The 27873-nt window shown below is 33.4% G+C and overlaps 1 protein-coding gene across 1 annotated transcript in view; it reads left to right on the top strand.

Moving 5' to 3' along the window:
* Nucleotides 1-27873, top strand: part of CSMD1 (CUB and Sushi multiple domains 1) — a 1074877-nt gene that overhangs the window by 786863 nt on the left and 260141 nt on the right. Inside the window, exons 11-12 of the mRNA XM_066547292.1 lie at nucleotides 3829-3932; nucleotides 9253-9365. Coding sequence (XP_066403389.1) covers nucleotides 3829-3932; nucleotides 9253-9365 — 217 coding nt within the window. The remainder of the gene's footprint in view (nucleotides 1-3828; nucleotides 3933-9252; nucleotides 9366-27873) is intronic.

Below are 27873 nucleotides of genomic sequence, written 5' to 3'. Positions count from 1 at the left end.
GGATCCTTCTGGACAAAATGTCCAGAACTCAGCTGCATAAACACATCATGTGATGGGTGATGGGTGATCAACTGGCTTGTGATTTGGACACAAAGAGTGACAGTGACTAGGATGACACCAGACTGGGGACTTGTCACTAGTGGTGTTCCACAGGGCTCCATCCTCAACCCAGTTCTCTCACACATTGTCATAAATGAGTGGGATGCAGGACTGGAAGGAATACTGAGCAGGTTAGCAGATGATACAAAACTGGGAGGAGCTGTTGACTCCCTCAAAGGCAGGGGGGCCCTGCAGACAGACCTCAATAAATTAGAGTACTGGACAATCACCAGCCGTAGAAAGTTCACCTTGCCATAGGAAAGCCAAGTGCTGGATCCTACACCTGGGATGGAGCAATCCTGATTGTATGTATAGATTAGAAACTGGAATCAGAACTCTTGGAAATGGACCTGGGGGACCTGGTCACAGAATCACAGAACCACAGAATGACTAGTTTGGAAGAGACCTTCAAGATCATCAAGTCCAACCCATGCCCTAAACACCTTAACTAAACCATAGCACCAAGTGTCATACCTAGTCTTTTTTTGATCACATCCAGGGATGGTGACTCCACCACCTCCCCAGGCAGGCCATTCCAATATTTTATCACTCTTTCTGTGGAAACTTCTTCCTAATATCCAAACTATATTTCCCCTGACACAGCTTGAGACTGTGTCCTCTCGTTCTGTCAGTTGCTGCCTGGAGAAAGAGACCAACCCCCAGCTGACTACAGGAGCAACTTTCAGGAAGTTGTAGTGAATGATAAGGTCACACCCGAGTCTCCTCTTTTCCAGGCTGAAAAACCCCGGCTCCCTCAGTCATTCCTCACAGGGCTTGTGTTCCAAGCCCCTCACCAGCCTTGTTGCCTCCTCTGGATGCACTCAGGTGTCTCAATGTCCTTCCCAAACTGAGGGGCCAGAACTGGACACAGCACTCAAGGTGTGGCCTCACCAGTGCAGAGTACAGGGTAACAATGACCTCCCTGCTCCTGCTGGCCACACTATTCCTGATACAGGCCAATAGCAAGCTGAATATAAGTGAGCAATGCGCTGGCAGCCAGGAGGGCCAACCCTGTCCTGGGGGCATCAGGCCCAGCATCGCCAGCCGGGCTAAAGAGGGGATTGTTCCTCTCTGCTCTGCACTGGGGTGGCCTCACCTCGAGTGCTGGGGGCAATTTTGGACACTACATTATTAAAAGGACATTAAACTTTGAGAGCATTCAGAGGAGGGCAGCAAAGATGGTGAAGGGCCTTGAGGGGAAGCTGTTTGAGGAGCAGCTGAGGTGACTTGGTCTGTTCAGCCTGGAGGAGACTGAGGGGAGACCTCACTGCAGTTACAGCTCCTTGTGAGGGGAGGAGGAGGGGCAGACACTGATTTCTTCTCTCTGTGGTGACCACTGACAGGACCTGAGGGAATGGCCTGAAGCTGTGTCAGAGGAGGTGTAGGTTGGATATCAGAAAAAGGTTCTTCACCCAGAGCATGGCTGGGCAATGGAACAGGCTCTGCAGGGAAGTGGTCAAAGCACCAGGCCTCAGGCACATGGTGTGACTCTTGGGCCTGTATTGTACAGGGCCGGGAACTGTACTCAATGATCCTTGTGGGTCCTTTCCAACTCAGGAAATGTTATGAGAGAAAAGTGCCATTTTCTGTCCACCAGCTGTGAAAAGAGCAATGATTAGACAGGATGCTTACTGTTTAAACATTAAAATTTACTTTCTGTGAGTCAGATTGAAGGAATTCAAGTTAGTCCTCTTAGCCCTCAACCATTTGAAGGTCTTTCCAAAAGATTTTATGTGTTAGCATAGAATAACAATTATCATGGAAATGGAGATAACAAGATTTTGTTTAATAGTGTGTAATATGTCTTCACAATGTATCTCCCATAAAGGAATGTTTCTTGTCACATTTCCTATATGCTTAGCCAGAAGCTTAAAACTTTAATTTATGGTTTATATCCAATTACTTTTTTTTCTAACTTATTTTAGTATTAAAGAGGTGAACATTCATATTTGTTTTTAAATTGTTGTATAAAAGAATTTGTGTGTCTAACCAAATGTATTATTTGGAGTCAAACCAAATGTATTATTTAAATAATACATTACCTTATATTTTCATGGAATATTCTATTAGGTTTTTTCCTCCATATGAAATAATAATTGCATTAAAAGTCTTGCAGTTTTGGTTTTTTTTTTTTTTTGCCAGGAATAATTCTCTTTTTGTGCTTCTAAATTTTTTTTTTTAGAATTTTTGCTTCATTTTGACTTTATTAGTCTTGATTTAATAATGAAATTTTGCATGTTAACCCCTGATATCATCTAGAAATACCAGAAGGTATATCAGAAGATGAAAATGTATATTGTTTTATCTGAAGCATATTGCCTGAAAATCATATGATTATTGTAACAATGGACAACCAAGGCATGAGACCCCACTAGCAGGGCTTTAGGAAAGGCAGATTCAAGCTGATCTCCTTTTAGATGACCCCCCTAGTTGATGAGGGAAATGCTGTGGATTTTCTCTGCCTGTAGGCTTTTCTTTGGGTTACAAACAAAAGCAACATAGTTCAATATAAATATCACCTAATCTAGTGGTGTAAGTTCCTCTCTACAGTTCATTGTACTAGACTTCCAATTCCAACACAGAAATTGAGGGGGCCTGGATTTCTTTTTTAATACTGAGAAAGTTTAAACAACTAGCTTAGCTTGGGTGATGCTTTTTTAGAGGGCTAAAATTTGATTGAGATGCATTCTGCCTTGATGATCACATAGCAATACATTTAAGTGGATGGAAAGCGTAGTTTTTCTATGTGTTTCTTCCAAAAAAGGAGCATAATAAATCTTGTGCTGAAAACTCAAATCTGACCCAAATGTTGTTTCTAACCACAAAACAGAAGAAAAATTAACTGCATCACATGCAATGGCTGATGCTGTCTGAGAGCTTATTCAGGAATATCTCTAAAAGTTAGTATAAAGATAAAATGAATAATTTTGTGGAAAATCACTGACTGCACTATCGTGTCAAGTTGTTTGCAGAAACCTTTTGTATCAAATTACAAAAAGGTGCAATGTCCTGATATATGTGTATATATATATAAGCTGCAACTACTTGCCAATACTGAACTGTAAAATTGCTTGTCTTAGAATTGTTCTTTTATAGAAACTAAGTCCATTTTCGTAATTTATTTTACCTTAAAAAATTAGAGTTTTGTAAATAACTTTTCAAAGAACTCTGAGAGGTACATTTTAATTTTCTTGGCAATTCATGACTAGACATTATGTGGAATCACAGTTTAATGTTAGTAATTTATGCAAGGAAATTCATGCTTTTGAATTTCTGTGAACCAGCCTCCTCCATCTTTTTATGAATTGGTAGTTCATATGTTCTACCTTGTTATTGTATAATCGAAGGGATAAGAATGTTTTAATATACTTCCAATACTAGCTCTACAATTTTTATATTGTTAAAATATATACATATACAATATATATAGAGTTAGAAAAAGAAAATAGATTTCTTACTTCAATAATGAACAATTATCATCAGTTAGTGGTGTCTGGCATCTTTGTAGTTTTGTATGTGATACTTCTGAAGCATTATGGCAGTGACTTGCTCCTAAGTATGAGAAAATACAGAATTTTCTGCACTTGTGGTCTTTCTAGGTATATTTCAAAAATAATTATTGCATCATTATTTGATTTATAGTAGGCAAATAATTCAATAATTGAACAGGTTAGATAACATGTACTGTTATGGGATGTTTGAAGTAACTGAGTTATTTAATTTTAATAGGTCATAAAGCTTGCTTTTGAAGAGTTTGAACTGGAAAGAGGCTATGATACTCTTACTGTTGGAGATGCTGGGAAAGTTGGTGACACCAGAACAGTGTTGTATGTGTAAGTATACAACTTCAAAAATTTTTCTTGGAAATTTGCTGTCATGTTGTTTCTTCCAGGCCAGGATATATCTACTTAAATTTGCAATTTTAATGTATGGAACTTGATAATTAATGTAAGCTTAAAATTCAAGTACCATGAACGAAGATTTTTCATTACAAAGTTCGCTCCAAATAATTAGTAGCATCTTTATAGTCTTTAACATTATAGGCTTTAACATAACATAGAGACTAAAAACTGCAAATTGAATTTTTTAAAATAAAAAATAATGCTTCCTTTAAAAAACAACTACCTTTATAACTGGATTTGTATTCACAAGCAATTAAGGGAATTATAAAAGGTTCGGATTTCAGTGAACAGAAGATACAACTTGTGTAAAAAAAAAAGGCATTGTTTGATTCAAAATTTCAATATTCAAAATTGGATTTGTGTATAAAGTTTTAATGAAAGGATATAGTCCACTTTTCAGTTAATTTAAACATGCGTTATGGAATAATATAATATAATGTAACATATTGATGGTGTAGGAATTTAGATAAATTTGAACGAAAATTCCAAACTAGATAGCTACTCTTAATTTACAGCTCTTCAGTAGTGTCTGGACTAATGGAAATAATAGAAATCTGTACAGATTAATTAATCTCATCTACCTTAACCATCTCATTTTTGTTGCATATGCTATTTTTTCTTACTGCATAATGAGATCTTGTGGTTAACAAGATATTTTGGCTGCCACTTTTAGAGGGTTAAGTTATCACGTGAATCCTGGTCACCAAACACAGACCAAAATTACAGATTTGATAAATTATCAATGACTAAATAAGAGAAATTAGCAGCAATTATGCCATAATAACATTACTGTTTTTATCCAACAGATAAAAATCTGTTGGATAAAGACAGTATTGAACACATTTGATAAAAAAATTCAATGTAGTTTTATATTTTGAGAGGGTTTTAATTCATAAAAATAATTGCCATTTCATTTCCTTTACTTAATTATAGCAAATGAGTGCTCTTAATACCCACACATTTTATTTTAAATAAACTAGAATGCTTTTGTAGGGAGAGATCTGAGGACAATATTTCCATTACATGTATTGGCTTATGAATCTAGAGATATATTATTTGTTAATATCTCAACTGTCTTATCAAAGATCTTAGAAAACTCCTAGTTTAATTTGGCTGAAAAGTATGATGAAGAATTATTGAATTATTTGCTCAATGCTTGTTTTTCTTGGTTTGCAATACCAAGTATCTGCTACTGAGTAAATTGAATTCTATATTCTGAGTATCTGAAAATGGAAAAAAGAAAAAAAAATTAAAGCAGACAAGGAAACTCCCTGTTTTGAAGGCTTGCACATTATACTAACAAAAAAACCATGAACTGGGAATGTGTAATGCGTTTCCATGCCTAAGTTTATTTTTTCTTGTATTTTGCAGAGCAGTTGTATAATGCAACAACCCTTCTGGTGAGGTTGATCTAATTACTTGTAACTATGACAAAAGGGTTTGCATTTTTTTTCTTTTTTGAATTGGGATACATTTTTGCTCATAGAGAGTGCAAAACTCCTTAAGAGTCAAGTCTTTAAGTAGGAAATTTGCTATCCTAAACTGTTAATTGTTTTCTACACTGTGCATACTTCTATGTCAAAACTTGCCAAAATTATGTCAAAATAAAAACTAGGTGTCAATTTTCTTTTTTTTACCTTTCCATTTGAAGCCATTTAGCCTGTGACTACCTAGTTCACATCTATTTTCCATGACTATGCAAAAAATAAAAATAGAAATTAAAAATATTATTTTCTCATATTAATTGCTATTTAATAAGCAGGACTCCATAATAACATCACCTCCTATAACTTTTTTTAACTTTAATAACATTCTAAAAATTCTGTAGCAGACATCCACTTCTAAATCCACCACTGGCATTTCTAGAACTAGTAAAATGGTCCCACTAGAGACATACTTTAATTCTAACCATTTCTTTAATATATTTTTTTGACTAAAATAGCAACTGTTTTATCCATATTAGTCTACAGCCCATCCTGTAGGATTATGGTACAGTGTTGGTCCTACCATCTTTATTGTAAATTGTATGTTTGATGAAAGTGAAATCTATGCAAATAAATTTAGCTGCCTTTTGGGTAGTAAAATTAGCATTACACTGAAAATCATTTGAGAAACGAAATTATTAATAACTGAAATACACTCGAATACAGGAAGGCCCAAGGACAAGTCTCATGATAATTAATAATGAATCTGAATTTCTATTGAGACAATGTTCTTGAAGTTATTAAACACTGGATTGTATCATGTATTATGAAATATGTTATACTTAAACAGCACCACAGATATGTGCCATTTCACTTGCTGTTCAGAAGGGTCTTCTGTAAATGTAAAGTAACATCTCTCATAAAACACTAGGTCCAATTGTAGATATATTATCATAAGAAAGTTCAAACCTAAATGTCAGAGTGATTTTCTTATCAAAATTTTTATTAGTTGGTTGTAATAACATCTGTTACATTTAATGAGCTTTCAGCAGCACCTTGCAGTTTCTTATTCATCCCAGGAGAATGAAGGAGCTTAGAGTGAAGACTTTTCTAGCTAGATTTAATTTCTAAATTTCTCAGGGCATCTTAAAGAAATAATACAGCTTTTCTTACAGTCTTCAAGCTTCTGTTGGCAGACAAAATGCCCGAATTTCTGCAGAAATTATGCAGAATATCACTGTAGAATCCCATGCATTTGATTCTAAAACTTTGTAGATTTTCTGATTTAGTTGCAGATGGTCTGATCTTGAGATGATTACAGACTGGGAAAAAACTCAGATTCAGTTACAGCATGTGTTGGTAGACAGATCTGCATTCCCTAAAGATTTGATCTGCTTTATCTTCTATCCTAGCTGAAGGATGTAGTTCTATCTATGGAGGCATTCTCAAGGAATAAAACCAAACAGAAACAACAAAACCCAAACTAAACCAGCAAACAAAACAAAACAAAAAACCAGACAGAAATTACCACCACCAGAAATAACTCTCCATTTTATTGATTTCTGCTTTTGGCTTCTTTTTTTTTTTTTTTTTTTGGGGGGGGGGGAGGGAAATTGTTTTCTCCCACTTCCTTCCTTTCCAAAAGTCTTGGCCCTCTTCCTATACACCAAGATGTGAATCTGAGGAAGCGATTGTATTTTGTTTGGTTCATATCTATCATCTATGGATAGACCACTGACATTTTGACAGAAGGAGGTTCTTCCTATTTGATGAGTTTACCTTTTCAGTTGTGGCTTTTTCTTTTTCTTTCTCTTTTTCTTTCTTCCTTTTTTTTTGCTTGCATTCTGTAGAGACATTTATATTAATTGAAAGCATTCCATCGTACTCATAAAGACTTAGAATTTTCGGGTTCATCTTATCTGTGTTCAGAAATTATCAGTGTAGGTCTCATACATTAATCAGATTACCAAGTATAAAGAGAGCCATTTAAACAGTTGTTAGTTGTCCTGCAATAGGTTTACACATTTAAATAGCCACTGAGAAATTTTTGCAAAAAAGTCGCAAGTTTCCAGTTGTCCTTCAATGTATATGTAATCTTTGCATTTTCTTTCCTTGTATATGTATTTCTGCAGGTGTCTCCTATACTACTTTTGTTTGTTACTCACTGTCTGGTGGGGTATTTTCCTTTCCTAAGCTGGTTATATTATTAATTTAAATGAATGTCCCAACTTTATCAACATTCATTATTTTATCAGCAAGAGAATGTTAGATATTCTGACTATACCTAGCATCACTTTGAAGCTGTACAGCTCCCAATTAATTTAGTAATCAGTTCAGTTTTCAGACTAAGCAGCTGCTTTATTTTCATTCTTACACAGGTCAAACTGAACAACCTAGCTATTTATCATTGTTTCCTGATTTCCTTACTTATCCAAGCTAAGCACTGTTTGTGTGTTTGCATATGCTGAGTTATAATGGATTTTTTTCCTTTCCTTTTCTGCACCTATAGTATCAAAATAATCAAATACTTACTAAGGTCATAACCAGAAATCTTATAGATCATATTAGAGCAAACTCAGCCATTTTATTGGCAGTTCCAGGTGCTGTGTTCAGTAGTAATGAGTAAGCCCATTCTTCTCATATGGGGATTGTGGTTTTAAATTTTATTTTCAATATATCTGAATGAGAACCCAAATTATTGCAGATATGGGATATGGTCACTTTTTCATAACCTTGATTGAAGACACAGAGAATTCCTATAACTTTTCTCATGCTTCCTCTATTCTCACCTTGTTTCTGCTCAGCCTCTGCTTTTATTATGTCTTTGCATTTAAGTTTTAACAGTATTAACATCTGGTTTACTATATTTAAATAATATGTTTTTGAAATAATCCATACACTGTTTTCTTGAGAAATTCTGCTTCTAGAACATCTTATCTTGGTTTGGCACATCATCAATTTTACTTTACTGATGCCTATTTGTTTTGCATGATCAAGACTGAGGGCTGGAAGAAAGAGAATTTTCTGGTTTGTATCTAATAAAAATTTAGTTAGTGAGAGTCTACCGCCACTTTTTATGTGTGACTTTCCCACTGCTTTTTGTAAAACTGTATGCCTATTACCTAGATCTGAACGGTTGTTCAGGATTAGAACCTCATTATGCACTTGTTTTTCACTGTTAAGAAGCAATCTTTCCTAATGATTCTTTTTGACAGCCATTTTTTTTGGTATCAGAATTGTAGTTGTATAAGTGACACTACTGACAAGTGCTGAAGTTTTATGATGGGATTCACCAGTTTGCCTTATATGTGTTGTATACTGCACTGTTTTTATCTATACAGACTTATCACACATTACTGTGTGAGAAAGAGCAGTTTCCCTGTAATTTGAGAGGTCACTCTGGGTTATTTGAATGGAATAAATGTGATGGTAGTATGTTCTGGACACACAGGCTGTAAGGCATGTAAAGCAATTTTCTTCACTTTTAAAAAGCATGGCAGAAAACCAATACTGACCCAAACAGGTGAAAACTAATTCATTCAGTCACTCTCATCTCTCACAAGTTAATTACTCAATGGAAACTTTAGGCAGGAACAGCTTTATTAGGAGTGTTTAATTATTGTAGAATGCAGTCATTCAAAATATTATTTTCTATTACTTTGCATTGTTCTATTTCATATAGAATAGTTCATTTTATCAGAAAAACAAGTGATTAGAACAGGATGTGAATAGCTTAAAAGCCAGTGTTTTGTGCTAGTGGTGGTGATAGCAGTAGTACTAGTAATTTATGCATCTACAAATGACTTTGCCATTTATCCTACATACAGACTCACTGGATCTAGTGTTCCTGATCTAATTGTGAGCATGAGCAACCAGATGTGGCTTCATTTACAATCTGATGACAGCATTGGCTCACCAGGATTCAAAGCTGTTTATCAAGGTATGAGCTAAGTTAACTATTTTAAACTTATGTTGTAGCTTACTTTGTTATATCCCGACAAATTAATTTCAAATAGGTATTTAGTCCTTTCACAAACTGAATAGGTTTTATGCTGTCTCTATTGTCAATTAATAGCAAATGACATGAATTTTCAAATATCTACAAAATAACTAAAAATATTTGCAAGTAAAAATGAAATTTATTGTTCCAATACTTTTTGCTGGGAGGTCAATAGAAGCTACAAATTTCTAATATATTTGAAAGGCCCTAAATTTTATATTCTGCTAACCCATATCACATTGGATACTATTTGGAAAATATTGTTAATATTCTAAGACTTTTTGTGGTCTTAGTTTTTATAAAACTTATTTTCATGCCTCACTGAGAATCTTCACAGACCTCAGTCAAAATTAGTCTTTAATGAAAATAATGGAACAGATATATTGTATATTATTGTGGAAATTAGGAAGTTATAGAGAATTGTGGAAATTTAACTAAAGAAATTATCTAAGTTACCCTAGCCTCATTTGTGTTGCTTCTGTCTCAAAGAAATGAGAATCTTTGCAATATAAATATCTTGGGTTGTTTTTTTTTTTTTTTTGATGGTGTGAAATTCAATACCTTCTGAAGTTGATTAATTGTATTAAAAAATACCTGATATCTCCTAGTATGCATTCATGTATTGAATTTTTCCCTTTTCAATAGGTTGTATAGACCTGCAGCTAAAAAGAGCTCTTTCTTATTAACATCTGGTATCATTTTCTGTTAATTTCCATGTTAATTAGTTCACCTTAAGGATAAGGGAAAACACTTGATACTATTTTCAATAGTACCTTATGGGCACATATGATGAAAATTATTTGATAATAATCTTGTCAAAATTAGTTTTGTACAAAAGATGCCGCAAAACACTGAGAGATTTTCACAGTTCAGAAACTGAAAATAACTGAATTAGAAGAGTGGGAGTGCTCCTTAAACATTGTCCATAAACTGAAGTACTCTAAGTGTTTCACTTCATTTCTAGTTACCTTACTATTTCAATACTAAAACAGGCAAAATAAAGAATGGAAAGTTATGGAGATGTTAACCTCAAGATTAGAAAGCTATACATTTATTGCACTAAGAACATTAAGGCTTGCCTGAGCAGGTTTTTAGAAGTAGGGTCTGTGGCTGTGACATATTCTGAATGTTGAAAGGAACAGGCAGGGGAAATATTCCCCTGTGGTCAGCCAGGAAACATGGTGGTACTTCTCCACACCAATAGTTTTCTACTAGTGATCTCTCCTTTGAGTCAGGTGGTGATGATAGCAGTGATTTGGGTTATATTGCCACCATTATTTTTCCTTAAAAAAACTGTCTTTCTTTGGGACTCACTCAAGCTCACTATTTGTTATTCTCACTCATGGTACTGATTGGAGCATGATAATCAGATCAACTGTTTTACATTCATAGTTTAAGTTTCTGTGAGCACATATTGTTGGATAATATTTGAGTGTTTTAATTATTATTATCTACTTCTTTTATGCACCATGTTTTGGTTTTCTTTAATGTGAACTGAAATCAACAAAATAAGGAAAACAGAGGAGAAAGAAGGTGTGATTCTTGTGAGGGTGGCAATCACTTCCCATGAGAATCCTCCATAACAACACTACTGAGATTTGCAAGTCCATGGCCATGAGAATAACCATATGAGAACAAGGACAATTACAGAGGCTTTTGAAACACTGTCGGAATTGCTCAAGTGTGATGTACAAGAACTGTGAATGAAAAACCAGGTGCAAGCTTGTAGCCCTTCTATGGCTAAGACATTAAGGAATCTTAAGACATTGTGCCATGCATTAAGCCTGTGTAGTTATACAGCTCAAGTATGTTTTATTGCATGAGCACAATCACATACTCTTTATCTAATTACTCTTTATCTTACCCCTTCTTGTCCTTTCTGTCATGATTTTATCTTCTGTACTCAAGTAATTTCTAGGGTTTGTGTTTATTTAGAAAATACGTTGTCTTTAAAATTTTCATTTGTGAAATATATTCAGTGGAAATAGTGATTATAAAGTGGAGAGAGAGTGTTGGCAAAAGTTATGTATCTGAAATTTACACTGTTTCCTCAAACCTTCATAAATTCCTCAAAATTATGGACCTTCTCATAACCCTATGAAAAAGTTCAAAATTTTAAATTTTATATGTCAGATGATATATTTTTTCTGCTATAATTTCTTTCTGGTACTTCTAATGTAAATTAATCTGTTGTAATTTCTGTATTTGTCTAATGATGTTATTTTATTTATGGAGTTCAACCTCTTACTTCTGAAGTATATAATGTGCATTTTGCAGTAGCAATAGCATCTCTTTGATGAAGTATATTGTTATCATTTGGCAGTTGGATTTTGGCTTTCAGTCTTGTTTTCCAACCAGTTATGGGTTATTCTGCGTTTTTTTAGTTTTGCAAGTCAATTTCAGAATTCTAAAGTGTGAAATATTTACAAGTTGAAAAATATAGGAAATGTTTTAAGATGAAGGTGAATTATAGATGTTTTTCCCTTTTTCATTTCAATGGTCTCATTAGTTTTATTAGATTTTTCTCATGTTTTATTGTTGATGAAACTTTTAACCATCTGCACTCTCAATACATTTGCTGCTTTAGGCTAAGTATAAAGTTTAAACTTTTATCCTGTCACAACGTGCCTGAATAATCTCCTTCCCCTTGTTTAGCAGTCAAAAGAACCTGTCTAAAAATAGAATCTCATTTTAATTGTGAGAAAGTTAATAGATTGTGACATGTAACCTCAAGGACACTATCTTTGTGATTGCAGTTAGCTAAAAAGAAGGCAAACTGCAGTCTTTGATGCCTTATACATGTTCTGTAGACACAAAGTAAAGGACATCCTTATTTGAATCTTTTTTCCCAAAAAGTTGTGAGTTTTGCTCAGGATTGAAACATGATTTCTCACCTTCTTGGGATATATTTTACAGCTTAGTACTGAATCTTGACTTTGTATCTATTTTTTTTTATATTACTACTTAAATAATGTCATAGTATATATAGAAAATTCTTACTTCAACTGAACTTCGTCTCACTTTAATTATTAAGAAAGGATATGAATGATGCAGTTCATCTATCTTACATTATTAGCATGTCCTCCTAAAAACGGCTTGAAATGATGCTTGTAAATGAACTGATATGCATAACAGATTTTATGTATGAATAGTAAATTTAATCCTATTTACAATTTGCCTATGGGATTAAGGTCAGGATAATGCAGCATGTTACTGTGACAGCAGGCCTTGTGGCAGTATCAAACAGTGGTGTTAGTTTGCAGTAGCAGCCAAAAAAAGGACTGATAAGATGAATATATGCCTGAGTTTGGCTTATTCCACTCATTTTATGGGTGTGCCACATCTCCATAAAGGTGCTTTATGGCTGTCAGGATCCAAGATGGATCGTGCAGCCAGCTGATCATTAGGCTGCTTCCATGCTTGTGGTCCTATTGGCTGTACCATACTGACATAAAAGCACATGACGGCTTGAAGTTTTAGGTGTGAATATTTTATGACTTTATTATGCTTGAGATGTTTCTCCCATTCAACCCTGTGAACCTGTAATTCTGATAAAAATATTTAATCTTTTGACTTCCAGACTTTATGACAACAAGTATAACATCTGTTTTATAACCTGTTTAGAATTTATTTTTTATTCCTGACTTTACATGGTTATGTAAAGCAATTAAGTTATTTCACTAGCCAATCCTTTAGTTCATAACAGTGTTATAAAATAAATCTGGTGACTTAGTGATATAATTCTAGCATTTTATGTAATTTGAAGTTATTAACAATTCTCGGAGATGTCAGGAAGTATATCAGCTCCTGCAAGCATTTGAAAATGTCAGACTTACAACCTTTATTTGTATTGATGTTCAACTGAGCAGTTAAGCTTGTAAGCTCTTCATTATGATTGTTTGGAAGAAGATTCTTCTTTCCACTTGAGTCTAGTAGAAAAATACTTTCAAAAACATATTTCAGTTGGTCAGATAAATGTCAGTTATCTTTTTGCATACAATTAATTTATATAGCCATGTAAAGTATTAGTAAACCTAAAATCAGTACAGTTTTTCACAAAAAAATAACGACCTTATAAATGTTATTACACTACCAATTTTGATATAAAACTTTGTTACTGCTTAGAGGTTTAATAAAACCTGTGCTGAAAAAATAAATGGAATTAAGACTTTCATAATTGGACATGCACACAGGGAAATCATTATTTACAGTGTAATGCTTGGAAAGTAAACAGATATAAGTAATTCAGTGAAAACTCTGAGTTTCTTTGGCTTTAACCTTTTCTTTCTTTCATAAATTTAACATATATTAAGTTTTATTCTTGTATTAGGTTTGTATGTATTATAATTTAGAACATTATTCAAATGTGTCTTTTTTGAGTACAGGCAATAAATATGTTTCATGTGAATATTTTTATTTATTAAAGCTACTTGGTTCTGTGAAGAACTGTCAGAGTTCCATCATAATACTGGATGAATGGTTTGTAGTGATACAAAGGGCAGGTTAGTTTTTTTGGATGGGCAAATGTCAGTCACTTAATTTCTGCCACAGTGTATTATCAATCATTTTCAGAAGCTTTCCTATGTTTTTGTCTGACCTTTTTAGAGTATACTGTTCAGATAAGCCTAGAACAGGCATTTCTCCTTTACATCATACCTGAATTTTCTTTCAATAAATAAATAGTACCACCAGTAGGTTACTAATAGAGTGAAAAGAGGCACACTAAGTTACTGAAAATTACTGCAGCAGTTTCAAAGAAATTTTTAATAGTGGGAATATGTTTGCCTGAGTTTTGTATAATATTTTGGGTGGCAGAGAGGACACACTGTTCATCTAGAAAATACACATGAGCCTAAGGAACATAATATAATAGTGGTATGCTTTAACCTGTTGAATGTTTTGCATATTCATATATTAGCAGACTGTAGTGGATAGGACCAAATTTCTGTCTCTGCCACAATCCTTTACTAAACAATCCCAAACAGAAGCTCAGTGAAGAGAATAAATAGGAGTAAGCATGTAGCACCCTATAACTCATTCTCCTTCCTAAATTAACAAAATAACAAAATAAAAATGGCTAGATTGATTACAAATTTGTTAAGTTAATAATTTTTCCTTTTAAATTTTTATAATAATTGTGTAACTCTGCTTCTTATGTCCTATTTTTATTAGAGGACTTTTCAGATCTTGATATCATTATGCTGAACTCTGCTCCACAGAAATACAATCAATGTCTGTTACTCATCTCAGTCAGCTTAAAGATTGACATCGATTTGTTCAGTTATGCTGTTTAACAATGTATAAGCCTCTTTTGCTATAGCCTTTAATACAATGCATTCCATTGTGCCGATCATGGACATTGTCAATATGCTGCATAAGAAGATGCATGGTAAAGGAATTAAGGAATATCTTTATTAATGTGTCCATTGTTTAAAATTCAGAATTTAAAAAGTAAAATACTCTAAAACTCTTGGAACTTTCCACATTTACAATTTGATTAGGTACAGCTAACATAACAACAAGTACGTTCTTCCTTAGTTATATGACATGACTGGAGCTGAAAAGCTGCTGCCTCCCTTCCCCTCCAGACTGCAGCTGTGTCTGACTGATGACACATACCTGTATTTATATCTTTCCAGATATTGATTTAACAGGTTAAGTTTAAACCCTTTGTTTGCTTCTCTTCATAAATTATTAAACGTTGAAACAATAACATGTCTCTGAATAAGAGAGAATTCTTATGTTTTAACTCAACCAGTGAAGACCATTCTGTTGGTCAAACTTGTTTGGAAAGAAGTTTCAGATAATAATTAAACATATTCTGTGTAGAAAACAGATCAGGTATTTTTATAGATTTATTGTTTCATATTTTTTTATTCAATGTTCATTGTTCATTATGTTTGACATTAACATGAATGTTATTCCCAGACTTTAAACTTTCAACTAAGTTTTACCATGGCTTTTAAAAAGCATTATTAACATTTGATAATTTTTTCAAAGACTAGGAACAAATTGTAAAAATAAAACTGGCATAGAATAGGATTCTTGTATCATATATTTGAGTGATAAATATAGGTAACTGATCTTTTGGAGACTTTTTGTTTCTTGTTTTACTTCTGACAGCTCTTTCTTTGTACTTTTTTCCTTTTACTGATAGCAAACAAGAATTGGAACTGAACAGTTTAATCTAAGTGTTTGAAACATAAATCCTAGTCTTTGCTTCTTAGCAGATACAGCTAAATTTGAATGTTTGATCAACAATTTAATCATTTTAGGTAAACAGAAAGAGGTGTTTTACCAGTTAAAACTTTCTCTAATTTTTTGATATAGAAAACATTGCAGTGTATGCGCCATGAACTTAGCTGTCCACTGATGTTGCTTAAGAACACAGTCCTTTCACTCTTTAGGCCAAAAGAATTCTCTTTTAGTAATTTGCCTTATTTAATTCATAAAGTGGTGACATAATCAGAATTTCCTGTTAATACCTACAACTGAGATTGTGTGGAATTCATAAGAACCTTCCATTCATTTATAAAGTTCCTGTAAATAAAGGTCAGACAGAAAGATGCATCATTACTGGACAGCAATAGATAGCATGTTATGATTTTTTTCTTTTGAATAAGAATACTTATAGAGCATTTTATTTTTCTGCCAGTTTTCTGTACTTTTTTACTACAAGGTTCAAACCATGAGAACTATACTGCCCAATCATTTTGAAGCCTTTGGATGCATGACACTCACTCTATGGTTTCAAAAATCAAACACTTAATTTTAAATGAGTAAATGTTCATATTGTCTCACCAGTAGTGACGCTGGGTATAAGCTTTATTTTCATGTCTGTGTGACTTTAAGTAAACATCCTTTTTCAAATAGTAATGAAAGAATTATTAAATGATATGATGACTGACACTGTCAGTCAGTTGGTCTGTATCAAAAGAGTCATAGAAACATTTAGGTTGAAAAGAAGCCTGAAGATCTTTGTGTCCAATTATTAACTAACATTGCTAATATGGATGCTTTTTTAAAGAACATTCTGATTGATCTGTGAGAAGTGATGTTATCCCTGAAGTCAATAAACTTGAAAGAAAGCATTGTTTTAATAAGCTTTATAAATATTTAATTTTCCCCTCTAAAGCAAAATGCAATATTATTACAATTTTTCTTAAAACAATTATTTATATGGAACAAAAAAAAACATTTGAGTCAGACTTTGGCTCACAGGATTTTCTGTGCATGTATGTGCATGATGTCAGCATGCTACATTCTTTTTGTGATACAACACAGGGTAACTTTATAAAAAATAGTAAATGAATATTCTTATTATAAGCTGAAGAAAAAGATAAAATGACCCTAAGACACTCTACACAAAATCCTGCTTCCAATCAAAACTTTGTAGTAGACATTTTAAAAATACATATATATGTATTTATAGATATATAAAGGGTATTTCATATATTAGAATAATTTCAAAGAATCTGTATAATCTCTCCCCTCAAAATTTACCCAAATTTTTTCATATTGTGGTTTTTTTTGTATGTGTATTAGAATACATTTTATACCACAAAATTAATTCAGTAAATTTTGCATAAGCTTTTAAAATAATACACCTAATCTTATATTTACTGTTATTGTATATAAAGACCATGTTCTGTTTTTTAAGATAACCCAGCTGTAAAAGCTGATATTCTTTTGATGAAAAACAGTGATAAAACCCTGCGAATAGGAGCTACCTTTATTTTCTGAAAATGTATCTTACATCTGCAAGCAGATGCTCATAAATGTTAAAATGAACAAGTTACGATAAATTTACAGTACAGATTTAGCTGAGTAATCTACCTTAAATCCCTATGTAAGTGCTCTCCTTCAGTGACATTTTGACCTTTCATAACTACAAGTCAATCTTCTTTGAAAGAAGAATGCAAATCCACTGGAGAGGATTAAATCACAGTGATCTGAGGACAATGGCACACCTGAGTGAGTAGTTTTGTATCAGCAATGGTAAGAGAGACAGGGAGACTGAGAAGCGGTCAGAATCTGACTTTATTGTGGACTACATATGCTTATATAGTATTCTAGGAAGGCTAGTAATGTTTTACTACAATGATTGGGTTAATCATTACATCAACAAACTTATACATTTTGCAATATCCCTTGCTTGCAGAGCTTGATGTAATTTTGTTTTCTGGAAAGTATTGATTTAATCTTCAGCTTACTCTTGATTTAATCCTCAAAGTTCTGTTTGCTCTTGCCAAGGCATTCTGATTCGATAATCTCTTATGCTAACCAGGTCCAAAGTCCATCATGTGTGTTCCAACAGTTTTGCATGTCTTTTCATGTGGCTTTAATGGCCTTAATTGTGTTCTTTTCCTAGTTAGGGAGAAGTGTGTTTGTGTACATGTTGTTGTGTTTAAGCCCAGCAGGAGCAAGGAAGGAGAGATTCTCCATGTTTCCTTTGAGTGGCCAGACCCGGTGGGACGGTCATGCCATGGCCGAGATGCCACCCCTCGGTTTTAGGGGAGGGGGATCAGAAGTGCTCTTCATAGGCAGGCCGGGATGTACAAAGGTACGAAGGTGCCTGCCCAGGGCTTTATCATCAGAGTGTTGGTGTTTGACATCAGTGTTCTCCATACAAATCTTCACCTGCACTGATTTCATGCAAATCCTTGGAGTCCTGATTGCTGTCCACTGTAGACCATCTCCATCACTGCTAACTTCTAGTATAGGGTGCAAATTTATTTAGTAAAACTGGTGTTTTAGGAATGCTGTACTGGAATTCAGCACAACCCACATAATGATATTTTTTGTATAGTAGATTCATTTTAGCTGTTATTGAGATTTTTAAAAGATCTGGAATTTCTTGTTCATATTAATTTTTCCATCTTTTTAAGCTCGGATAGATTCCGATTATCATCTTACTAAAATAAATTGCAGTTTTTAGGATTTTGGTGTTCATTGGTATGGTTTTCTTTTAGTAACTAACACCATGAAAAGATAGTCAGGTTTGGGTCATTAAACAATTTCTGCATCATTTGTACCTTCATTATGGTTGGTATAGTATATAGAAATTCATTTATTGAATTTCTTAAATGTCACTGTTGATTACTCAGTCACATGATTTCAAATGGAAAATTATATTTGAATCTCAAATATTATTGAAAACACCATACTGGCAGTTGGTACAAAAGGAAGATCTTTGGAAATATTAACAGTTGAAGATTTTGATTCTGACACGCAGTCGTCTCTTAGTGAGATCCTCTAAAAAGAACATTTATTTCACTAAAGAGTGAAATAAATGTTCTTCTTCAGAGTTCTTCAGTACTTTTTATCTTTCCCAAGTCCTTTCAACCACTGCATGATTTATCTATTGAGCTCATAAACAGACATAAATTTTACACTTTGACTGAAATTGATGTGACATACTAACACCTCCACTTGTTGCAAAGTCAGCATATCCTTCAGAGCAGCCTTTTTTATATTGCTCTCTCATTTTATTAGCAATTGAGATTAAAGGGGTTTGCTATTCAGTTGAAATAATGGCTTATTTTTATGCTGTTGTGAAATTTGAGAAAAACAGTACGTCCTAATCTAAAACATTATGAAGGACAAATTTCATTGTGCATTTGTGCGTTTTGTGCATTTGATTTCTTTGTTGCATATATGGCAGCATATAAAAAAATCCCTCAGACTCTTTATTATACATGAGAATTGCTGAATTAAGTTACCAAAAGATACAATATCTTAGCATTGTGTGTTTGCAAGCTCTGTTTGCATATGAACACTTCTGAAAACTCAATTTTATTCTAATCATAAAGAATTAAAAACATTTACTAGAAGATGGATCATCTGAAATATGGAGTCTTGTTGTTCTCAGAACATCAGTTATAAAACATTGTAGATTGAAGGTTTTTAGTGCAAAAAGTAATTTACTTCGTTAAATGGGATATATGTGCAGGTGAAGCTGAATACAATGAGTTGACTGTCAGTGAAAAACAGTTTGCTATTGCCTTGTACCTTCACCTCTCCTCTGACCTTTCTGGGCCAGCATAGCCATGGCCAGGCCTCTCTTCAGTAGGACATTATGCATCCTTCTTGGAAAGATTTTAAAACAGCATTTCCTTTGCAATTCACTCATAGGCTTGGCATTAGTAGTCTTTTCAAAGGGTCTTTATTTTTCCTTTCAGTGTCCAAAGAATAGCGTGATGCTGAAGGAACTTTCGGAACGCAGAACACTATTTACTTTCAAACAAAATCATTACAAGTAGATGCAAAATAAAGTAGCAAATGTTTTGCAAATACTCTTACAGTATCAGTTGGAATATAAAAAATAAATGAAGCATGAGTCCTTGTAAATACATATTTAACTGTTTCCAGTCTATATCTCCAGTCATGCCTGTTGATGTGTTTTTCCAATCATTTGAAAGAAAAGAAATTTAGGACCATTTCGTTCAGGTAGTGAATAAATTTGACTTTGTTTCAATGCTAGACCGTGATATTAGCATGTGTGCACTTGCATAGCCTTCCTTGCAGAACTAAGGGTTTAAGTGCTTCAAAAAGAAAAAAAGCTAGATGATACAAACCTTTTTTGATATTTCCTATGATTTGCAGTATTCACCACATTTCAATCTATCTGTCTTTGATAATTCCAGGGTCTTAATATTTGTTGCCACTTTCAGTGGCATTTTCATTTTTCTAATGTCTATATGACCTCTGAAACAGTAAAATGTTTTTATACAGTCACCTTTATAGAGAACATGATAAAAGAGCTTTAATCTGTTAATTTTTCTATTGTACTGTATTAGCATGCTGTAGAAAAGGTGAATGAGTTTTGGTGAGTATAATTTCTCAAGTTTATTCAGCTTGCAACTGAACTTTGCTGGACTGTATTTCCAAATATTATCATATTAAGTTTGGTTCAAAATCTAATCAGCTACTTGGAACCATGGCCAGAGGTTCCTCCAGTGGTTTTTTTTTGGTAAAATTAATATGCAGAGGAAGGAGGATGAATTTTAACAGATTTTAGCAAGAATCAGATGTAAAAAAATATTCAATTTTTATTTTTTTCCTAATTTCCATTCATTCACTTTATTCTGTTCTTAATTTCAACTCACAATATGCTCAAGAAAAGTGAGTGCAACCTATTTATTGGGATTGTCTTTTAATCTGCCAATATTGAAAGTATATAAAATAATCTGAGTATTCCAAATCTGTTTGCTTGTCTACATTATAGACATTTGGATGTGCTTTCACCAGAACATGTACCTGATAGGAACAGCATAAAAAAAAATTTACATTCTCCCCTGGCTTGTGCTATTTGGAAAAAAATCAAAACCAAAAACTCACAAACAGCAAACCAAAACAACATTGCATCTGTCAAACACTTCTTAAAATCATTTTTTTTATGATTTTTTTTTTAATGAGCAGATTTTAATTGTATCCTGTTTACTCTATGAAGGCTACAGTTAAGCTTTGCTATATAGTAACAGACACAGGATTTCCATGTAGCAATTTGCTGGGGTTTTTAGGTTTATTCAGTTAACCTCTACATACAAACAATATTCAGAGAGACTTTTTTCAGCAAAATAACCAATACTGTTAAATCCCCATCATAACCCAACCTGTCCTCCTTCCTTTTTTCTTCTGGGTCTGAAAATGGAAAATCAAGATGTTGAATGGAATTTTAAGACTAAGTGCAGTCTATCTATTAAGTCAAATAGATAGTTAATGCTCATGAAGACTCCTCTATGTGCCTCTGTGAAATTTCAGTTTTTAATTGCTATCACTGAAATAAGCACATGAATTTTAGTAATTTGTTCATTTATTTTTGTGAATTTATACTATGCCTACAAAAAATTTATATGTACATATGGATATGTTTATATGGAATAGCTTCCAGAATGAATTCCAGACTGAAAGCTGTGAGATTTCCTTTACTTGTCTACACAGTAGTTTTGTGTTATGTTCCTCAGAAAGTGTGTTTTCTTTGGGAAAAAAAAAAACCAAAAGCATCCTGTTGTTAAGCCTTGGCCATGTTGACATCTTTGGAAAGAGAAGGAAAGTTTGTCTTGCTTAATCCCACCTGTCCCTAGGACACCACCCCAGAACTCTTGGGTGACCAATGGGACAAGAGCCAACAAGGATGGAGGCACAACAAAAAAACATGAAACATACAAGATATAGATAAAAAAAAGGAAATTTTCTCTAGATGGAAAAAGTGTCCATGCAATAAAGTCTCAAAGTTAATCAAAGAGAGAAAAATTGAGATCTTGAGAAATTGTGCATTGCCAAAAAAAGAAAAGAGATGCTGGACTGAGTCCAACACTAGAAGGCAGGATTTGTCCCACAGGGGCAGAATAGAGGAGAGGAGAGTAAGGCCTAAAGAGGTTTTCTCTTTTTTTTTTTTTTTTTCCTTCAGAAGAACATTTTTGGAGCAATACTCATCCTTCTTGCTTCTTTGCTGAAATATAATAAGGGAAAATTATTTGGATGTCCACACTGTACTAATATGGGGACATTCAGTTTCTTCCAAAGCTAACATTTTCTGTTTGAGCACTTACTACTTCTACAACCGGCATTAGAAAAGTACTGAGTTGAAGCTCCAGCAAATCCACACGTGACTGTAATCTTTCATTTTCTATTATGAATATGTACTTATCACTCCTGGTCTTTAAAGTGGAGGCACACCCACTGTAAGGTACTGAAGGGGATACTCAGGAAAATAAGGTCTTCCCATCTAACATTAATTTTATTTTGCAAAATTCTCAGCTGCCAGAGGCTTGAGATTTTGGTGAGGGTTTATTTTAGGAGTATGAGAAAAAGCAGTGCTTATATGGGTATATGTGCTTGAGAAGACTACACCCGCAATATATGTTGGGTTAAAGCATCTTGAAATAGTGTGGCGTTGTTTTTCTGTAATATTTCTGTAATAAACTGTTAGGATTGGGATAAAAAAGTGTAGATTAAGCTAAATGAAGAAGTTCTATTGTCTAATGTTTATTCTTTATTCACATTTTTGCTTCAAAATACTACAATTATTTAATGGAAATTCATTTACTGTGTGTTAAATTAATTTGCTATGATGCCAGTTCCTAATTAGAATGCCATGTGCCACTAATTTAAAAGGTCCAATATATTGTGTCATCTGAGTTTATAATCTGAATAATATATTGTTTGTATGACATGGCACATTTTCCATAAAACCATGCTGACTACTGGTAATTATTTTTTTGTCTTTTAACCCTTTAGAAATAGTGGTTTTATGTTGGTGGTTCCATCACTTTGCTAAGGATCAGTGTTGGTTTTACAATCCTGTTAGAAATGATTTGCTAGTAGCTGCTCATTGATTTTCTTTCTAGATAGCTACCATGTCTTTCTTGTCAGGACTTAAGATAATTTTAAGTACAGATGTTGAAGGGTACTCCCTTATAAAGGAAGATAAAGCATATAAAAGATTTTCCTAGTTGGAGGGGATCAATTTGATACACAGGTATTTTTTTAATTCCTTGGTTCTCCTCCCCAGTTTTTGAAACAGTTAATAGATGTGACCTTGCTCAGTCATGTGAGATGTACCTTGTTCTCCAGAAGTTCTTGAAGATAATTGCTAATAGTTCATTGACTGCTTCAGTTTCAGTATTGAATTTAATTGGGCCCTTGAATGAGTCTGCATTTTCTAAACGGTCCTTAAGCTGTTCTCTTCTTATCCTGCCCTTCTTTTAATTTTATTTAAACATTTTTATCTAGATAAGAGAAAGTGTTCTTCATTCTCCTTTCCTACAAGCTATTTTTCTTTCTCTTAATTTTAAGGACAGTTTAATTCTACAAGTTTTGTCACTGCCTTCTGCCTCATTCTGGGGTTTGCCTTTTCACAATATTCACCCTTACCCTATTCTGATAATTTCTGAGGCAGCTGCACTTTATTTTTTTTGTGCTTCCCATTTTCCTTAATATTCCAAGTTTATTTCTACCGAATAACTCCATGCTAACTTTTTGTTCAGGGCACTGCTTGGTCCTTTGTGCTGACAGACCCTGCTCTTTCTAGTAGTAAAGCAAGATGAACACTATAATTTGAACAATATCATGTTTCTTATCACAAAACATTAGAATACAAATCTACAGCGAGACCAAAAGCATATTGGTACTTGACAATAATAGGTGTTTAAGGAGGAAATGGTGAATTATATAGTGATAAATTAAGAAACAGAATATTTTCTGTTTCCTGTGATGCATGCCTTAAATAGTTTGTCTCTCAGATTTTCTTTGTCTCTAAGATTTTCTTCCATGTATTTGTCCAACAACTTTTTGAACACATGTATTTCACCACCCAGAAAAAGAGATTTTCAGCCTATTTAGCTGGTTCTCATTTCCTCAGTAACTTTTATGTTTTGTTTTCCTCCCCTAGTTCTAATCTTACCTTTTTTTAATGAAAGAGCAATACTATATGCAAAATTCAACATAGAAATGAAATTTGTGAATGTTTTTGTGTGAGGACAGAATGATATTCTCTATTTTGTTCACTGTTCCTTTCCTAATAATTCTTAACAATTTCAATAGCTTACAGTTTCATAGAATTATTTAGTATGCCAGAGCCTCTGTTGCTGGAGTCCTAGTCCTAGTCAAATCAGAACCTATCATTGTGCCTCCAAACTCATAATAATGATTTTTTTTCCCATATTTATTTTTCTACAAATTTTGGTAATGAATTTAACATGCTTGGTTAGTAGGTATCATATATTTTTTTTGCAACGAGTAACAAAAAGCTTTTTCTTCATTGCTGTTCATATTTGATCTGCATTAACCCCTGAACATGTAAAATTGATTGTAAACAAACCAACATTTTATTTTTCTGCTTTCTGTAATAACATCCATAATATTTAAGTACACAGTATATATTAAACTTAAAGCACATATTATAAAATTTTTTTCTGCTTTATTGTTTTCAAGGATTGTTATAAGATATGATGCAATACAGTGTTATTATTACCAGCAAGCCATCATATGCTATGATAGTGAGCTGTTGGTTTAAATTACTTCCTAGAAAAATTGGGTTTTTTTCATCAATCTGATTCTGAAGACATGTTTGGGTTTTTCTTTAAGTATTGGTACAGAATGCAATAAGGTGGAAGCAGCAAAAATTAATCTACTGGATATGATCTGTGGTCTTTTTGATAACAGCAAGGACAAAACATTTCAGAGAAAGTGTGAGAGCCTCTTAAAATGCAGCAGGGAACTATATGATTTGTGAAGGCCTTCTCTTTTTATATTTGGAGACTGATAATAAATTGCACTGTTAAATTTCTTTGAAGAAATTTACTGGAATAATGATAAAATTGTGATCATTTATAAAATTGTCATGTAAGTCCATCCTCTTTTTAGTGGTAGGCCAACCTCATTTTAGCTTTAATAGCCACTTTTACAGTCCAATTATGTACTATCTGAAATATTTTTTTGTATTATTTTTGATTTACCATTCTCTTTTTTAGTAGTAGTTCCTATGTTCCATTGCAGGAATCATGTATATAATATTCCTTTTCTCATGTCCTCTTCTGCAATCCTGAGCATCTTTCTATCCTTTCTTATTTTATAAGGGTTTGCTTGCTTAACAATATCTCCTTTGTGTTTTTAAACTACATTAGGTATTATGACTGTTAGCACAAGGAGGCATGAGGAATAAGAGGAAATAAAATAAATCATCACTTTTCTCGTATATGGAACATGAATTTCTGTGACCTCTTGGAGTTTAAATGTTAAACTCTCTTTTCTTTTTTTTGTGGAGGGGTAAATGTATACCTGCACCAGTTCACAGCTTCCTTTAATCTATCTTGACTATAAATAAGATGATAATTATGAAATATTGTAAAATAATTAGGTTTTAAAGCTATTGACTTAAATTTTCTGATAAAAACCTGAAGTTTATTTTATATCTCAAAAGCTGATTTTTGCTCAAGTCACATGTGTTAAAAACACGTATTTATTTTAAATTGTATTTATGCATTTGAATTATTAATGTGTGAGATTATTATTTATACTCTTTGGATTGTATCCAGATTCAGATTTAATGATTAGATGATTCACTAATTGTCTCAGCTAGACTATTCGATAGTGTGAATGAAAATACAGCAACAGTAAGAATTTAATTTAAACTGTGTATTTATAATCTAGTAACAAGAGAGGAAAAACAATTAATTACTCTTTCCATGAATATTAGGAGTTCAAAATCTAAGCCATGTATTATTTTATTAAACATTTCAGATACCATAATCAAAGTCCTTACATCAAAAAATACTTGAATTGCAATGCGACACCTCTCAAATAGCAGTCATGATACATATTTAAATGCTTAATATCACTTTTGAATCACCACATTTCTTCATTTGAAAGAAAACAGAGCAACAGAAATGTCTTTCAATTAAATTCAGAGAGATATGACCTTGCAGTCAGAAATCTAATGTTGTCATTCTTCTAACATGAAAGAAAGAATATTCCCTGAAACTGAGTAAATATTTCTAGTTTACAAACAAGATGAAAAGTCTGTCTCCCAAGGCTATTGAAAGAGGGTCCATGAAAGCCAAGAACAATTGCATAAGATCAATATTAATATTTTGATAACCAGAGGGAGCTGATGTTTAAATTTAGGCTTGAGAGTTTATGTACAAACTTCATGAAGTTCACAGAGCTCTAAGAACACAGATCAAAAGAAGTTCAACACTGAATAAGTACACAGAATCATCCTAAAAGAACAGGCCTTTAATTGCCATGCTAAATAAATTAGCATAAATTTTATTTTCATGTTTGTTATTTTAAAAACATTTTCTATCCCATAGGATTTTCTAAGAGCTCAACACAAGTTTAATGGAATTGGTCTGAAATGTTCTCTTTTTTAGCAAACTGATACAGGACATTTCTTAATTTATGAAACACAATAATCCATACATGTGTTGGAGCAATACACACAATGCATCTCAGCTGCATTTAGACATTTTACAAAATTGTTCAATGACTAAATCAGTACAAGTCAAACAGGTAAAAAATCTGTACAAAATCCCAGAGCACAGAAAAATTTTGGAAATTATTACACAGCTACTACTGTAGATCTAAAGAAAGAGTATTCTTTATGTATAAATACAAAACCATTAGTTTGGACTTCTGCATCTTCCCTTAGTTTTGGATTGTTAATGTAATGAAATGTAGCTTTTGACTAAAGAGAATCAGAGAATTATTTAATATCATCAGTCTAACCATTAACCCCGATTAAATGATATCCCTCAGTGCCACATCTACATATTGTTTAAATACTACTGGGATGGTGACTCAGCCACTTCCCTGAGCAGCCTGGTCCAATGCTTGACAACCCTTTCTGTGAACACCTTAGAGCACCTTCCAGTACCAAATGGGAGCCTTCAAAAGAGCTGCAGAGGGGCTTTTCATAACAGCATCTAATGACAGGGCAAGGGGGAATGGTTTTAAACTGAAGGAGGGTGTGGGATTCACATTCTCTGAACCAGGGAGAAGCAGTGAGAAAAGCAGAGAAAAGAATGACCAAAACAATTCTTATCTCATTTGCTGTGCCTGTGTTGTGACAAAGTGGAACGCATTGTGGAAGATTGTTTACCTGAAGGGAATTGGTAATTGGATTCTAGTGTGTTTTGATTCACTGACCAATTGAATTCATGTGTATGTGTATCAGGATGGTCAGCTGACAGTCATGGGATTCTGTTGGGTGCTTGGCAGATTCAGTTTAGATGTAATGTAACAGTGTAATATAGCATAGCATAATATAGTATAATAAAGGAATTAATTAGCCTTCTGATATCCATGGAGTCCTACTCATCATTCATTCCTTGGTTGGGGACTCCCTGTTTCCAATAGGAGTGCAGTTCTAGATTAGATTTTAGGAAGAAACTATTTATTGTGAGGGTGCTGAGGCACTGGAACAGGTTGCCAAGAAAAGTCGTGGATACCTCATCCCTGGGAATATTAAAGGCCAGGCCAGTTCTGAAGAACTTGGGCCTAGTGGAAGGTATTCCTGTCCATGACAAAGGGGCTAGAAGTAGGAGATCTTTAAGGCCCCTTCAAATCCAAATTCTATGATCCTATGATGACTCTATGAATTACAATGAGTGTTGTCTTTCAGCCTGAATAACTTTTGACTAGAGTAGATTTCTTGTTAGGGATACATACAGTCTTCAATTTAAGGTTTGTGAAGAAATGGATTCCTACACCTGGATGGAATTTTTCAAGCTATTTATTGTCAAAATGCAAATAAGACATCCTCAGAAGTGTTTTATGTATCAGCCATATTTTCTGTATTGTTTTTATGTTGAACAAACACGTACAGACCCTGGATGTTTAAATATAAATAAAGTTAATGTAATTATTTTTGACATTTTTTGAGTTATTTGGCTTTTAAATGTAAAATTAATTGATTCAAAAATCCTTCTATTGTGTTTTACAG

This window comes from Molothrus aeneus, chromosome 3 (assembly GCF_037042795.1).
Source record: "Molothrus aeneus isolate 106 chromosome 3, BPBGC_Maene_1.0, whole genome shotgun sequence".
Classification (NCBI taxonomy): Eukaryota; Metazoa; Chordata; class Aves; order Passeriformes; family Icteridae; genus Molothrus; species Molothrus aeneus.
Note: the sequence above shows the minus strand (reverse complement) of the source record. Positions and strands in the feature narration are given on the sequence as shown.